The sequence below is a fragment of the Spermophilus citellus genome (assembly GCF_964194105.1).
Source record: "Spermophilus citellus genome assembly, chromosome: 14".
Classification (NCBI taxonomy): Eukaryota; Metazoa; Chordata; class Mammalia; order Rodentia; family Sciuridae; genus Spermophilus; species Spermophilus citellus.
In genome coordinates, this window is record NC_138194.1 from 59,474,137 (window position 1) to 59,489,454 (window position 15,318).

At 35.9% G+C, this 15,318-nt stretch overlaps 1 protein-coding gene across 1 annotated transcript in view; it reads left to right on the forward strand.

The window, feature by feature from the left end:
* Positions 1-344: 344 nt before the first annotated feature.
* The window catches only part of RIPK2 (receptor interacting serine/threonine kinase 2), a 45,428-nt gene continuing 30,454 nt past the window's right edge, over positions 345-15,318 (forward strand). The window contains exons 1-3 of the mRNA XM_081266117.1: positions 345-837; positions 5,816-5,969; positions 8,189-8,344. Coding sequence (XP_081122243.1) covers positions 665-837; positions 5,816-5,969; positions 8,189-8,344 — 483 coding nt within the window. The 5' untranslated portion in view covers positions 345-664. The remainder of the gene's footprint in view (positions 838-5,815; positions 5,970-8,188; positions 8,345-15,318) is intronic.

Consider the following 15,318-nt stretch of genomic DNA (forward strand, 5'->3'; position numbering starts at 1 on the left):
TGGGGACCCCACTCCCCACCCGCCGTCCTGGGATTCCAGGGCTACAGGAAGGCACGCAGCCCCGAGGAAAATCCTCCCACGTGTGGAGGCCAGCTGACTAGCCTGACACCGGTCAGCAGGCCTCTGAGAGGGACTTTCCCGAAAGGAAAACTCTTCCAAACCTGGGGGTGGAGGAGAGCAAGCAAAAGGCGCGCCCCGAACTCCCTCTCCCAGCCTCCCCCAGAAAACCAGCCGAACCCCTCCAAGTCGCGCGGACAGTGGGGGCGGCGAAGGATTCCCGGCTCAGGTTCGGCAAGACCCGCCCCGAGAGCCGCGAGTGGGCGGCGCCTAGCCCCGCCCCGCCCAGTGGCCAGCTGACCACGCCTGGGAAGTTTGGAGCGGGAGGAGCGCGGCTGGCCGGCCAGGCTGCGCGCCGGGGAGGGCCGGGTCCGCGAGAGCAAGCTCCTCCTTGGCGCGACGCGGCGCTGCGTAGTTGACCGGGAATCCCCCCGCGAGGGTCCGAGGGAGTCTGATCGGCCGGGAAAGCGGTGGGAGCCAGGGGCATGGGCGGCCGGGCGACCTAGCGTCCCACACAGGAAGGAGCTCGCGGCCACTCGGGCAGGCCGGGATCTCGGCGTCCGGAGCCGAGGAGCAGCGGGCGCACCGGAATCCGCCGGCCGCCACCATGAACGGAGAGGCCATCTGCAGCGCCCTGCCCACCATTCCCTACCGCAAGCTCGCCGACCTGTGCTACCTGAGCCGCGGCGCCTCTGGCACCGTGTCGTCCGCCCGACACGCAGACTGGCGCGTCCAGGTGGCTGTGAAGCACCTGCACATCCACACCCCGCTGCTCGACAGGTAGGGCGCCAGCGCCGATTCCAGGCGGATCCCCGAGCGCTGCTGCACCCCCACCCCGCTCCCAGGCGAGCGGGTTTCAGAATCCCGACGACCGAGACCCTTGGGTTTGGCCCCACCCCTCGTCACTTCTAAGTAGACCCCCAAGCCTATCGCCGTGGAAGGTGGGGAGAAACTGCACTGCTGGAGATGAGTCAGTCGCTTTCCAGCACTCTTCTCTCCGCTGTCCTTTCTCACCTTCCCTCCTACTCTCCAAGTCGTCTTTTCTCTCTACTCCAAAAATCAGCAATGACAGTCCAACTCGAAAAGCTGTTTATTGAAGCTTATGTGTTTGTGTGTTGGGTGTTGGCTTTGTTTGCTTTTGTTTTATATTTTTTTAATGGGACTCTTAAGATTGCACAGTTCACTCTGGAGCTAGACACAAGAGCTATTGAGTTGTTGGAACGTGACCCTCTGAATGGAGATAGGCAAGAAATGTGAAAGACACACCTGATTTTTTTTTAACTTTACTTTTATTTTATTTATGTCTTAATTTGTTATTATATAAAGCAGAATATATGATATATATTTCATATCTCTGGTTGTACACAGAGTCATTCATGTCTTCATACTTGTACTTAGGGTAATGATAGCCACCTCCCTCCACCGTCTTTCCAACCCCATGCCCACTCCCTTCCCATCCATCTCCTTTGCCCTATCTAGAGTTCATCTAATCCTCCCAACACACCGGATTTTGAACTCAATAATAATAAATCTCAATAGTTTTATATTGATTACATACTGAAATGGAATCTTTGGGGGGGGTTAAATGTAAGATGTTAAAAACTCATCTCGTGCTTCCTTTTTTTTTTTTAGTGTGGCCACTAGAAAATCTAAAATTGTATATTTTCACTGGACGGTGCTACACTAGAGATGTTTGGGTTTGGTTTTTTGTTTTGTTTGTGGTTTATTACATGTGGTCATGAAAGTTCAAATGTCAAACTCTTTAATAGAAGTTCAGTTTCTCTTACTGTCACAGGGGAACACTGCCCACAGAGGAAATGTGTATTATTTTTGCTAACAATAAATTGAATTAGAAAAAGATCAAATGGTCAAAAATTGTGAATATCTCTCATACCCTGGAACAATTTTAGCCCAGTATTCACATTATTTTTAATTTTTTTTAAGTTGTAGATAGACACATTTTGTTTATTTTGTTTATTTATATTTTTTTGGTGGTGCTGAGGATTGAACTCAGTGCCTCATAGGTGCTAGGCAAGCCTCTACCACTGAGCTACAAACACAGGCCCCAGTGTTCATATTTTAAGAAAAACTGGCACTAGTTTCTCTTTCCATTACAATCACATACCATGGACCTGTGACTGGATGTTTCAGTCATGGTCTAGTCACTAGTACTGTGGAATTTGACTAGAACTTTACTTTCAGTTCTGGGTGAATTAACATCCTTTGCTGTGACATCCTCTTCTTTTGTGTCTATTGTGAGAATATGTCATGATAGAGGAGTGCTTGGTCAAAGGCTGTTAATATCAATATTAGATAAATCTCTCAACTTTACCCCTGCCAAATTCTAGATTTTCATCTTCCTGTGGGGGCTAGATTCCATTGTAGATTTGGAACACCTCTAAAAATAGTTTACACTTTTTTTTTGTATTATAATCCAGTTCAGCCACCTACCAAGTGTAATGCGTACTTACCCTGGATCTTTATAGTCTGTGGAGCAGATGCTGGGCAATGTGTGTATGTCGTCACCTTTAAATGGTGGTGGACATATTTTAGAACCAACTATATACAAATGCAGCACTGCTGGACCATTATGTATTCTAAAGCCAATTGATCCTGCCATTTTGGATGCTGCTTTTCAAGATTTTAATTTTTCTAAGTTTCACGCCATTTGAGGACAAGGAGTGAGAAGGGAGTTTTCTTCCCATATTCATTACCAGCTTTCATAGTATAAAATTTGTCACTAAATTGAGTAAGACATTAATTCCATCCTCAAAAGAAGCCATAAGACCAGTAAAACCCTAACATTTCAATATCACATTCTTTTCTCCCACTTGTTGCTTAAGATCTTTTAGCAGTATTTATGTAGTCTGAGAATAGGGCTAAGCTTATGCAATTGACTTGTAGGGTGTCTTATTTCCTCACGTAAAAGAAATGTGAATAATACAGTCCATATATTTCTTAGACTCTGGTGTGGATAATGTTTGCATTGTTCTTTGGGATCACATGAAATAAAAATAAGTTTATGAGATGTTACATGTTATTTTAGTGATTGGTGATCATTCCTCATAACCTTTTATCTAGTGAGTGGAAATTCTGCAACATCTTTCTCCTTTTGAGGAGATAAATCCTATTCGTTGTTTAAGTACCCTATTGGTAACATAACTGTTTTTTCTATTGAAATTTTGAGTTGGGTAATTTTAGTGAGCCACCTATAAAAAGCTATATTTTACGTTTTTAATTTTCACATCTTGCCTTTTTAAAAATGTTCCAACTCTCAAAGTCTTCCTGTAATTAGTCTTCATGAACTGTCCTTGCTTCTCTAATCAAGAAATGCAATTGGAAGAACATTGGCTTTAGAATACTATGATTGTATTTAAATCTGATTCCAGCCCTTCTGGTTGTAGTGGTATAGTCATTAGAAAATTATTCCTTTTTTCTGATCCCCAGTGCCCTTATTTATAAAGTGTAGATAATGAAGCGAACTTTAGAGGATTGATCTTAGGATGATAGCACACAAGAGGAGGAAAGAATGTACTAGATACCATTGGAACTTTCACAATATTTCCTCTCAGTAGTTCTTAGTATCCAGGAATTGTCAGGTTCATCCTGTGACTCCCTGGAAAGGTACTACCCAGTAACAGTCTTAATGGCTCATGTCCTTTAGGGAAAATACAGAACACTCTGAACTTAAGGAGTATGAGTTTAATTAAACAAATACACTGATAAAATTGGTTTTCTCACACTTAAGGTATGAGGTGGTTGAGGGACAAGAAGGAGGAGAGACGCTTTTCACTTTATGTCTTCTCGCAACTCTTGAAATTTAAAACATGCAAAGTATATTACCTACTCAAAAAATAAGATTTTTATTTTTGCTTTGTTTTGGTTTTTATGGGTTCTTAAACAGGCTTTATGAGTCTGGTCAGGAATGTCTGTTGGTATTCTTTTTTCAACAACCATTTATCCAGAGCTTGGGTGTTTTAAGAGCCAACTAATCATCACCACTTACCTAATAGACTTCTCCTGGAAGCATTTCTATTTCTGTTATTGTTACCAACACCCACTCGTCCAGGTTAAAAACTGATGACGTCTTCATTTCCCTTCCATTTTTCTAATCCCCCATAATCAGTCACCACAGCCCAGCTGAGGCATTCTGTTCAGCTCGTGTTTTCCTTTGCAATTCCATGGCTACCCATATAGTGTAGGGCTCCCCTTGATTCACAAGTTGACCAGTATTAAAATCTCCCAACACCTGACTTTCAAACTCTTCCTCTTTCTATTGATCCTGTATCCTGCTGCCAAGTTAACCATCCTAAACTTTTGTTTTGCTGATGTCATTCTCCTGCTCAAAACCTTTAATCACAACTATCAAATAAAGAGTCACCACCTAACCTGCCTTTAGGATTCAGTGGTAGCCCCAGCCTGTCTTGTTGGCCTTCACTCCTTTTATATACACTGTTGCATATCCTGAACCATTTTAAACAGTTTGCAGTTTCCCAAACATAACCTTCATTTTTACTCCTTGAAATCAGTTGACACATATCTACTGGACATCTATGTTACTATGCCCAAGGCACTCTTCACATCCAGGGTGCACATGTGAACTAGAAAAGCATGGTCCTTCCTCATCCATCTTAACTGCCCTGTATCCAGTTTTGAAATTCTGTCCATCCTTAAGGTACAGCCAAAATCCTACTTACCTGCAGACACTGTGACTTCCCCAGACCAAAATTATTTTTTCCTTGGAGCTCCCATAGTTTTTATTCCTTTTCTTTCTATTTGCATATGTTTATATTTTCTTTTCTCCCTTTCTACTTAACTTTAAAAATTAAATACAAACATTCTACTATTTATATTTTTTTATTTTTGTTTGTAATTTGGTGGCTCTTATCACATTCTGCCTGACATTTTTACTTATTTTTCTTAAAATATTTTCAGGCAGTTTGAAGGCAAAGAATACATCTTTTTATTTTTATATGCTTCATAATGCTGAGCACATTTCTTATACTAAAATACTTATTTGTTTTGTTTATGAATAAGCAAATGAACCTGGTATCCAGAGTTATACTTGGGATGTGTTATGAGCATTTACCTACTCTCAGTGTTCTTTCCCTGTATATTAACTTCTAAGCATCATTGACCTTTATGCAGCCATTATCATCTAGTCATTAAAATCTACAACATTTAAATGTTTTAAAATTCAGAATATTTGGGAAAATGTACATTGTATGCAACCATAACATTTAATGTAATATTCTAATTGAATCTGTTTGGTACAAAATAAACATAATTAGTTCAAGCACTAATCATTCTAACATAGATAGGCTTTATAAACTTCTCTAAAACACTGTATTCTTTCCCTTTCCTAGGAAACACAATAATAGTAACCTGGGTATAGCACTTTGACCTGACAGTGGTTTTATTGTTTTGTTTTGTTTAATATTTTTTAAATTGTGAATGGACACAATACCTTTATTTTGTTTATTTTTATGTGGTGCTTCATGCATGCTCAGCAGGTGCTCTATCACAACCCTGCCCCTGACAGTGGTTTTTTAAAAGTTATTTTGGTCTGTAAGCAGACCTGTGGAATACATAGGGTGGATATTACCTGTTTTAAATGTAATGGAACTAAGGGACAGAAAATTTGCAGGGTTTATTTGAGGTCATATAATTAAGGAAAAATACAGGGTTAATTAATCTTATAGATATGATAATTGTATATTTTTCATTACCCAAAATATTTATGCTTTTTTTTCCTTAGTGAAAGAAATGACGTCTTAAGAGAAGCTGAAATTTTGCACAAAGCAAGATTTAGTTACATTCTTCCTATATTGGGAATTTGCAATGAGCCAGAATTTTTGGGAATAGTTACTGAATACATGCCAAATGGATCATTAAATGAACTCCTACATAGGGTAAGTATTATTCATTTTCATTAGTTACCATTTCTGTTATTCAAACTACATTATATTTTGGCTTTACATTCATTTTGATTATTTGGGTATCTCAGTGAATCAAAGTAAGAATACTGAAAAACAGTGGCAGTGATAAAGTTCCACTTTTGTGGCTTCATGGTATTAAGATATACTGTAGAATCAAGCCTTGTGTTCCATGAGATCTTGATTATTTTGTTTAGGTTACTGTTTCTGATGTTTATAATGAATTCCAGTATTCCCATATGCGAGTGCACACAAGTAGGAAAGAGAAAAGAGAAGCTCTGCATATACTATAATCCACAGTTAAGCCATCCTTTCATATTAATGACATTTAGAGTTAGTACTAAGTGTTCTAATACCATATACCTACCATAAAGTTCTGAATTAACAGGCCAAATTAATTATTTGAGTACCAGATACTCAATAAGAGACAGCAGTTTGAGGCATTTATATTTTTTCTCAAGATTTCAATTCTTCTGGCTTTCAGTTCTGTCAGTAAGCCAGTTTGGGGAGCCCTCATTCTCAAAATTCAATTATTATTTTTTTGCTTGAACTTACCTTATAATTATCTCCCATCTGCATTTTCTCTTGAGAAATCTTGTAAACCACTTGGTCCATTTTGTGATAGTTGGTTTAGTTAAAACTGCATAATTTATAAAATCTGGTTAGATAAATCTGATTACGATGTATTACTTAATTAGATAAATTTAATTACAATATATCACATGTTCTGTCAGCCACCAAGGGAAAGTGGACAGCATCATCAGCCACTCATGGAGTAGCCTCCTCTTTTTTCAGAATACATCCCGTTCTGCTCATGACTTGTGACATCTGAAACAAGTCAAGTAACTGTTGTCAGTCTGTGTAACCACCTCAGGAAACAAAATATAAATATTAAAAAAGCAAAAAATTGTTTTCCTTGAGAAATGAATATAAGTAGAAATTCTAATGGTTTCTTCATGCACTCCCTAGAGATACTCTGGAACCCAAATTTGGAGGCCCCTGGAAATTCTGTGTATTGCTACTTCCTGGCGGGGAGTATAAATTTATAATGAGTGCCCTCCACCTGTGTCCATGCCCAAAAGCCTTCATACAGCAAATACTATGTGGTTGGGAGGCCTGGTTATTCCTTTAAACTGCAGAATTTTTAGAAAAATTTCCCTTTTTACAGATTAAAAGTCATTTACTCCAGGGAATAGGGCCATGTATATCCCAGAGAAAGTAGTGTTCCATGCATGTGTTTTAGATGTCTTTTAGTTTTCTAAATTGTAACTAATGATCACAAAAGGTCTGAAGAAAGAATTCTCAAGAACAGTTTTGAACTTTCAGTAGCAGCAGATTTTTTCATAGCACTTGGAAAAAGTGTACCAAGCAGTGTATGCCTGATGATTCATTGTCAATCTTCCCAAATTATTTGATTTTTCTGAGTATGTTCATTTTCCTGGGAAACTTTTTTGACAGATATGTTCAGAAAATACTTATTTTAAGGAAGCGCATATAGATATCGCAGTTATAAATACCAGGAATTTAAAACATAACATTCCAAATGTGTCTTTACATAGGTTTAGAAACAAAAATGATCTTTGTGTCCTTCACAAAAAGAAAACTCTCAAAGATTAATTTTTCAAGAGGGAGTATAAATTATGATATAAAGTATGAGATATTAATGGTTAATATGCAAAAAATATAACATGGTCATAATTTTTAATTGATGCAAAGATTATTATGATGAAGTATGGTTTTATACTAGTAAAAAATTAAAATGTAAGTTTTGAATGAATTGGTATATATCAGAAACAAATCAAGTGTAATTTTCTGTGTGTGTGCTGGCCAGTGCACAAGTTACTAAATCAGAATGTGATAGTGGATATAAGTGCAGGAATATGAATCTGGCTATAAGTGGCAGAAAATAATTGAGAGCCATGTTACTTGAAAAAAAAAAAAGAACCAATACCATGTGACTGCATATAAATTAAGGTAATATTAATGCTATAAGATTATCATTATTTTCTCTAAAAAGTAAGGAAAGTAAGAACATTAAACAATATCAAATTGATGCTATCATATGAAAATGAGCATATGTCTTGACCTTAGTTCACAGTATTTTTTTCTCGTGGATTTAATTTCCTAAGTGTGAAATGGAGAGAAATTTGAATGCTAATTTTCTTTTTTTTTTTCCTTTTCATTTATATATAAAGAAAATTGAATATCCTGATGTTCCTTGGCCATTAAGATTCCGCATCCTGCATGAAATCGCACTTGGTGTAAATTACCTGCATAATATGAATCCTCCTCTACTTCATCATGACTTGAAGACTCAGAATATCTTGTTAGACAGTGAATTTCATGTTAAGGTAATTATTTTTTTTAAGTTTATCTGTTTTAAAAGTCTTTTTAGTTATTTCTTCCACCTAGCCAATTTAATACCTTTTCCATATCCCTAGTTTCTATGTTGAGTTCCCCTTCTTCCTACTGTAGTGACTTATTTATCCCTCAACTTCAGAAATAAGTAGAATTATGGCACAAAATGCTTTCATCATGTTTCTTAAGTGAAATTGTTAAGAATACCTTTTTATTTTTTTACTTTGTATCTTGAAATTATAGATTCATGGTAAGTTACAAAGAGATCCCATGTACCTTTCACCCAGTTTCCATGTTACATAACACATAACAATATACACCTTCAAGACCCAAGAATTTGACAGGAATTGATACAATGTGTGTATGTCTTTATGTGACATTATCATGTGTATAATTGCATAACCATCACAGATCAGGGTGTGTAGCACTTATCCATCACCACAAAGGTATTTGTCAAGCTACCGTTTTATAATTATACCCACTTCATCCCACTCACCATCACATATTCCTGATAATCCCTAATCTATCTTCCATCTATAATTCCATAATTTTGAAAATACTGTAAAAATGAAATTATAAAGTATCTATACCTTGAGATTGGTTTTGTTCACTGAACATAATAGCCTTGTATTATTCAAACTGTTGTTTGTATCAGCAGTTGATTGTTATTAATTAATGGTATACTATGGTGTGAATGTACTGCAGGTATTTAGACATTCAGTGAGGGACTATCGGGTTTTTACCATGTTTTTGGCAGTTAAAAAGCTGCCATGGATAGTCCTCTACAGGTTTACGACTAAATAGGTCTTCATTCCTCAAGGGTAAATGCTTAAGAGTGCAGCTTCTCAGTCATATGGTAAGGGTGCGTGTATTTTAAGAAACTATCAAACTATTTTCCAGAGTGGCTGTACCATTTTACCTTCCACCAACAATGTGTGAGAGACCCAGCTTTTCTACATCCTCACCAGCGCTTGGTATTATCACTGTTTTTTATTTAGCTATTCATATGTCTATATTAATTTGTATTTTCCTAATAGCTAATGATGTTGAACACTTTTTCTTTTGCTTACTTACCACCTCTTTAGCCTCTTTAGTATAATGTCTTTTCATGTCATAAGCCCATTTCCTAATTGGAGTTTTTGGCTTTTATTGTTCAGTGTTGAGAATTCTGTATAGATTTAGATTTAGATACGAGTCCTTGCAGTTTTCAAAAATTTCCTCCTAATCCATGGTTTGTCTTTTCGTCCTTTCAACAGAGCCTTTCACAGTAGAAGTTTTAATCCAGTTTATCACTTTTATCCTGTATGTATCATGCTTTTGCATCAGATCTAAAGCACTCTTCACCAAGCTCTAGGTACTGGTGTTCTCCTTCTAGATATCATCTAAAGATTTTGTAGTTTTATGTTTACATCAAAATCTATGATCTGTTTTGATTTTATTTTTGTATGAAGTGTAAGGCTTAGGTGCTAATAGCACTCATGTAGTGACTTCAGTTACCCTACATCTAACTAATAACATCAAATAAAAAGTAGTTGCCAACACTGAATGCAATAAATTTATTTTTACATATTATTTTTCTATACTTTTTCAATAACATAATCAGAAGATTAGCATAAGCATCAAAAATATTCAAACAAATTAATAATAGAGAAGTTGATGCAATAGAAAAACTAACACAAGGCCAGGAGTAGTGGTGCATATCTGTAATCTCAATGACTGTATTGACTAAGGCAGAAAGATCACAGGTTCAAGGCCAGCATGGGTAACTTAGACTTTATCTCAAAGTGCAAAAAAAAAAAAAAAAAAAAAAAAAAGGATGTAGCTTAGCCATAAAGCAATCCCTAGTACCAGGAAAAAAGAAAAGAAATGTGACATAAAATGATGAGAAAAATTAAGTGAACAAAGCATTCTTTATTTAAGACACTTCCTTTCTCTGGAATGAAGTGGTAGGGGAAGTGAGAAAGAAAAGAAAGCTTCTACACAGCATTCAGTTCTCTGAATCCATGTATAGCAGACCTTATTTCCCAAGACAACTATGCTATGAAGGAGACTTAACATCCTTACTTAAGTGACTGACATTTTCTTATATTATCAGTCAAAAATCAAAATCTCTTCCCTGTTACCTTCACCCATCTGTCCTACTTTACCTCTTTGTTCAAACTAAATAAACCCAATCTACTTACACATATCAGCCCTTCCAATATTTGAATATAGCTATGATTCTTCCACTCCTCACATGCCCATAGATTTTGTCCTTCTTCCTGCTAAATATCCTTAGTTCCTCCTGAAAATTTCCTTATTACATAGGTTTTAATCCCTGGTGCTATTTAGATGCATCTGATTGTTTGAGTTTCCCTTAAATTTTGGTCCTAAAGCTGAACTTCTGTGAAATTTTCTAAGCTTTTTAAAACCAGGATTTACTGACAATATCTTACTAGGTATGTAAATTTGTAAAATCATCATTTTTTTAATTAGACTGACATTTACTTTTATTTTTTGTTTTTAATTTTTAATTGACAATATTTGTAATAGCTATGAGATGATAATTCAGTACATGTATATAGTGTGTCATGTTCAAGTCATGGTTATTTCCATCTTCTCAAACATATATCATTTTCATGTGTTGAGAACTTTCAGAATCTTCTAGTTATTTTAAAATATTTCCTAAATTATTGTAGTTTACGTTTACCCTGTTGTGCTATTAAAACACAGAACTTATTTTTTCTGTCTGACTGTATTGTGGCACTGTATTTACCCTTGCCCCCGCTCTTCTTAGTCTGTAGTAACCTCTCTTTTATTCTCTTCTATGCAAGTTTTAGATGCTAATACTTTAAATATACTATATTTTTCTTTATTCTGTCTCAGAAGAACACTGATAGCACTGTGGAAGTATTTGTAGGTTTTCTCAACATTAAATTATAAACATCCTTGAACTTTTCAACCTCCTGCAACTTGTTTCCTTTAATATAGTCCATAAACCTGATAAGACAGAAGTTGATGTCCTCCACTTTTTCTTTTTCATCCATCAATAGGGTACCATTGGTCCTTCTGTGCTATGAGTGTTTTAAATATTATTGGTTTTATGAATTTTTTATAGATTTTGTTTTAGGATAAATAGTACTCCGAACTTGCTGATATTTTTCTCATAAATTATTATATTTCTTGTAAATATTTTTCTTATAAATTTCTCTTTTATACAAAAGAACATATACTCTTTTATATGCATCCTTATGTATCTCTACCTTTTCTTTATGAATATCTTTTAAAAATCAAAGTTCATCATGGACTCCATGAAGAAGTCATAGTTTTTTTAATCAACTTACCAGTTTGTAGGGCCTTTAAATGAATCACAAAAAATCTTTAAGATAGATAATAAAATTAAATTGAAATTAATACCTTGCTACCATTTTTTGAAGCAAATTTTCTTACTGGAATTCTAACTAGAAACATAGTACCTAACAGAAAAACATTTACAACCAATTAAGGGCAGTTGAGACTTCTCTGTCTGCTTAGTGTCTACAAATACATCCCAGAAAGAGAGAAACCAGTGTTAAAAGTTAAACCAGTTTGAAAAGAAAATAATTATATGTACCATTTCTGCTTTCTCTGCTGTCATATCAATCTTGTGTGGAAACCAGAGTGCTTATTGTTCTTCACAGTTTCTTGCAGACAATAATATTATAGATATTCAGATATGAATAGCATTTTTATTTTTTTATTTTTTACATACATGACAATAGTAGAATGCATTACATTCATAATTATCCATTCACAGCACGATTTTTTGTAACTCTGTTTATAAAGTATGTTCACGCCAAATTATGCCATTATACGTGAACTCACTATTTTTTTGCATTACAATTCTTAATACACATTTATACCACAATTTATCATATCTGTTTGTATATAAGGTATGTTGACACCAAATTTACATCTTCATATGTGTATTTTGTATAATGATGACCATCACCTTCCATCATCCTTGCTATTCCCCTTCCCTCTCCCTTTCCCTCCCACCCCTCTTCTCTATCTAGAAATAATCTTCCTCCCATACTCTCCTTCCCTAAAATGAAAGTATTCTAGTAGGATGATGGGATCATGGATGATTTTGGGGGATAGTATATTTTAATATCTTTAAATCTTTCTATCATCTTTTCCATTAAAGAGCCTTTAGCTTTGAAATACCTGTAAAGATCTTGTCTCAAATAAGAAAGTTCCTATTCTCAATCTTCATGGTTTCTCGAGACCTTCAAAAATTATATAATTATTTCTTCCATTGCATTCTCCCCTTCCCAATGTTCTTTTCTACTGAAGATCAAGACGTAGTGAATTTTATCTTACTTATATTATTTGTAACAGAAAAGGGAAAAGTATGGTTGATGTGAAAACCAATCTAATAGAAAGAATTCCGATTAAGGAGGTTCTCAACTACATTTGAAAGCACAAAGATGAATGTCCAAGGTAAAGTAAAAGGAGCACATATAGAAGCAAGCCCAGGAATGTGTTTTCTCTAGCACTGCATTTAAGAGAAGTTAGCCTCCAGTTGTTTGGAAATTACAGTTCAAGTGTAAGGTGAGATGACATATTGCATTTTTTTAGCAATTTTAATTATAGCACAAAAATAAACTATGCCATAGTAATGCTTTGTTATCCTAGCAGATATGCAACTAGAGAACTGTTTTTACTTTTTAGATGGTAGGTAGAGGGCAAGTACAGAAGTGGCAAGTAGAGAAGGTAATATTTAGAGTTCTCACTACTCAATTGTGATTTAATTCAAGGTCCTAAAACTTTGTTCTGATTTTTGTTGGTGTTATGTGAATGACAGCAATTTTTATTGAGAGACTTCCTGTCTTTAAAATATTAATAATGGTAACCAACATATATGGATCACATATTATATGTCAGATATTATTCTGAATGCTTTACTTAAACAACTCATTTAACTTTCTCAATATACCCCTATGAGGTAAATTATCCCCAGTTTAGGATTGGGTATTCTAGGCACAGAGAAATCAAACAACTTCCTAAAGTTCACACAAATAAAAAAGCAGTAGAATTAGAATAATAATTTAATCTGGGCTCCAGAACCCACATTTTCTCTCTCCTCCCTCCGTCCCTCCCTTTGTCCCACCACCCCCATACATATTAATTTTTATTAGTTTATTTTAGTTATACATAATATTAGGGTTCATTTTGATATAATTGTACGAGCATGGAATATAATCTGCTCTGAACCAGTCCCAAATACTTTCCCTTTTCTTCTCTTCCTCCCTCTCCCTGACCCCTTACCTCTACTCTACTGATCTTTCTTCTACTTAATAATATTTTTAATTAATCCTTATCAGTATACATAAAGGTATACTTTATGTATATGTATACTTTGGTATATTCATATAGATACCTAGGAAAGTTAGGTCAGGTTGATTCCACCATTCTTCCCTTTTCTGTCCCTCCTCCCTTCCCATCAATCCTATTCTTCTTCTCCTCTGATTTCTATTTTTCATGGAATTTCATACTCCCACTTTTTTCCTCTTCACCCCTTTCCCTCTTATTTTGATCTAGCTTCCACATATCAGAGAAAACATTCAGCCTTTGATTTTTCTGGGTTATTTCACTTAGCATGATGATCTCCAGTTCCATCCATTAACTGGAAAATACCGTAATTTCATTCTTCTTTATGGCTGAGTTAGCACTCCATCGTGTATACATTCCATATTTCCTTTATCCATTTGTCTCTCCGTCAGCACCTGGGTTGTTTGCATAGCATGGCTATTGTGAATTGTGCTGCTATAAACACTGATGTGGTTGCATCCATTATAGTATTTGGTGATTTTAGATATTTTGGGTATATACTGAAGAGTGGATAGCTGAATCATATGGTAGTCCACTCTGGTGTTGTGTTTTGTTTTGTGGAATCTACATACTGCTTTCCAGACTGGTTGCAATAATTTACAGTCCCACCAATAATGTATGGGTGGGCCTTTTCCCCACCAGCTTTTATTATTATTTGTATTCTTAATGATTGCCATTCTGACTGGAGTGAGGTAAAATCTCAATGTGGTTTGATTTGCAACTCTCTGATTGCTGGAGATGGTTAACATTTTTTTATATATTTATTGGCCATTTCTATTTCTTCCTTTGAGAAATATCTATTTAGATATTTTGTCTGTTTATTAATTATATTATTTGTGTGTGTGTGTGTGTGTGTGTGTAAGTCTTTTAAGTTATTTGTATATTCTGGATATTAATGTCCGAAAGAATAGGTGGCAAAGATTATCTCCCTTTGTGTTGGCTCTCTCTTCACACTTAATCATTTCCTTTGCTGTGCAGAAGCTTTTTAATTTGGAACTGTCCCACTTATTGATTCTTGATTTTATTTCTTTTGTTTTAAGTCTTATTAAGGAAATCATTGCCTATGCCATTGTGTTGCAGTGTTGAGCCTTCATTTTCTTCGAGCAGTTGCAGAGTTTTGGGTCTAATTCCTAGGTCTTTGATCCACTTTGAGTTGACTTTTGTGCAGGTGAGAAATAGGGAGTCAGATTTCCTTCTTGTACCTGTTGATATTCAGTTTTCCCAGCACCATTTGTTAAGAAAACTATCTTTTCTCCAGCATATGGTTTTGGCACCTTCATCAAGGATCAGATGACTATAAATATGTGGATTTATCTATGTGTCTTCTATTCCTTTGGTCTTTGTGTCTCCTTTGGTGCCAATACCATGCTGGTTTTGTTACGGTAGTTCTGTAGTATAACTTGAGGTCTGGTATTGTGATCCCTCCAGAATTACCCTTCTTGTTCAGAATTACTTTGGCTATTTAGTGTTTCTTATTCTTTCAAATTAATTTTAGAACTGTTTTTTTCTGGTTCTATGATGAATGTCTTTGGTGTTTTATTTGATGGGAACTATACTGAATGTGGATGACACTTTTGGTAGTATGGCCATTTTGACAATATTAAATTCTGCCTGT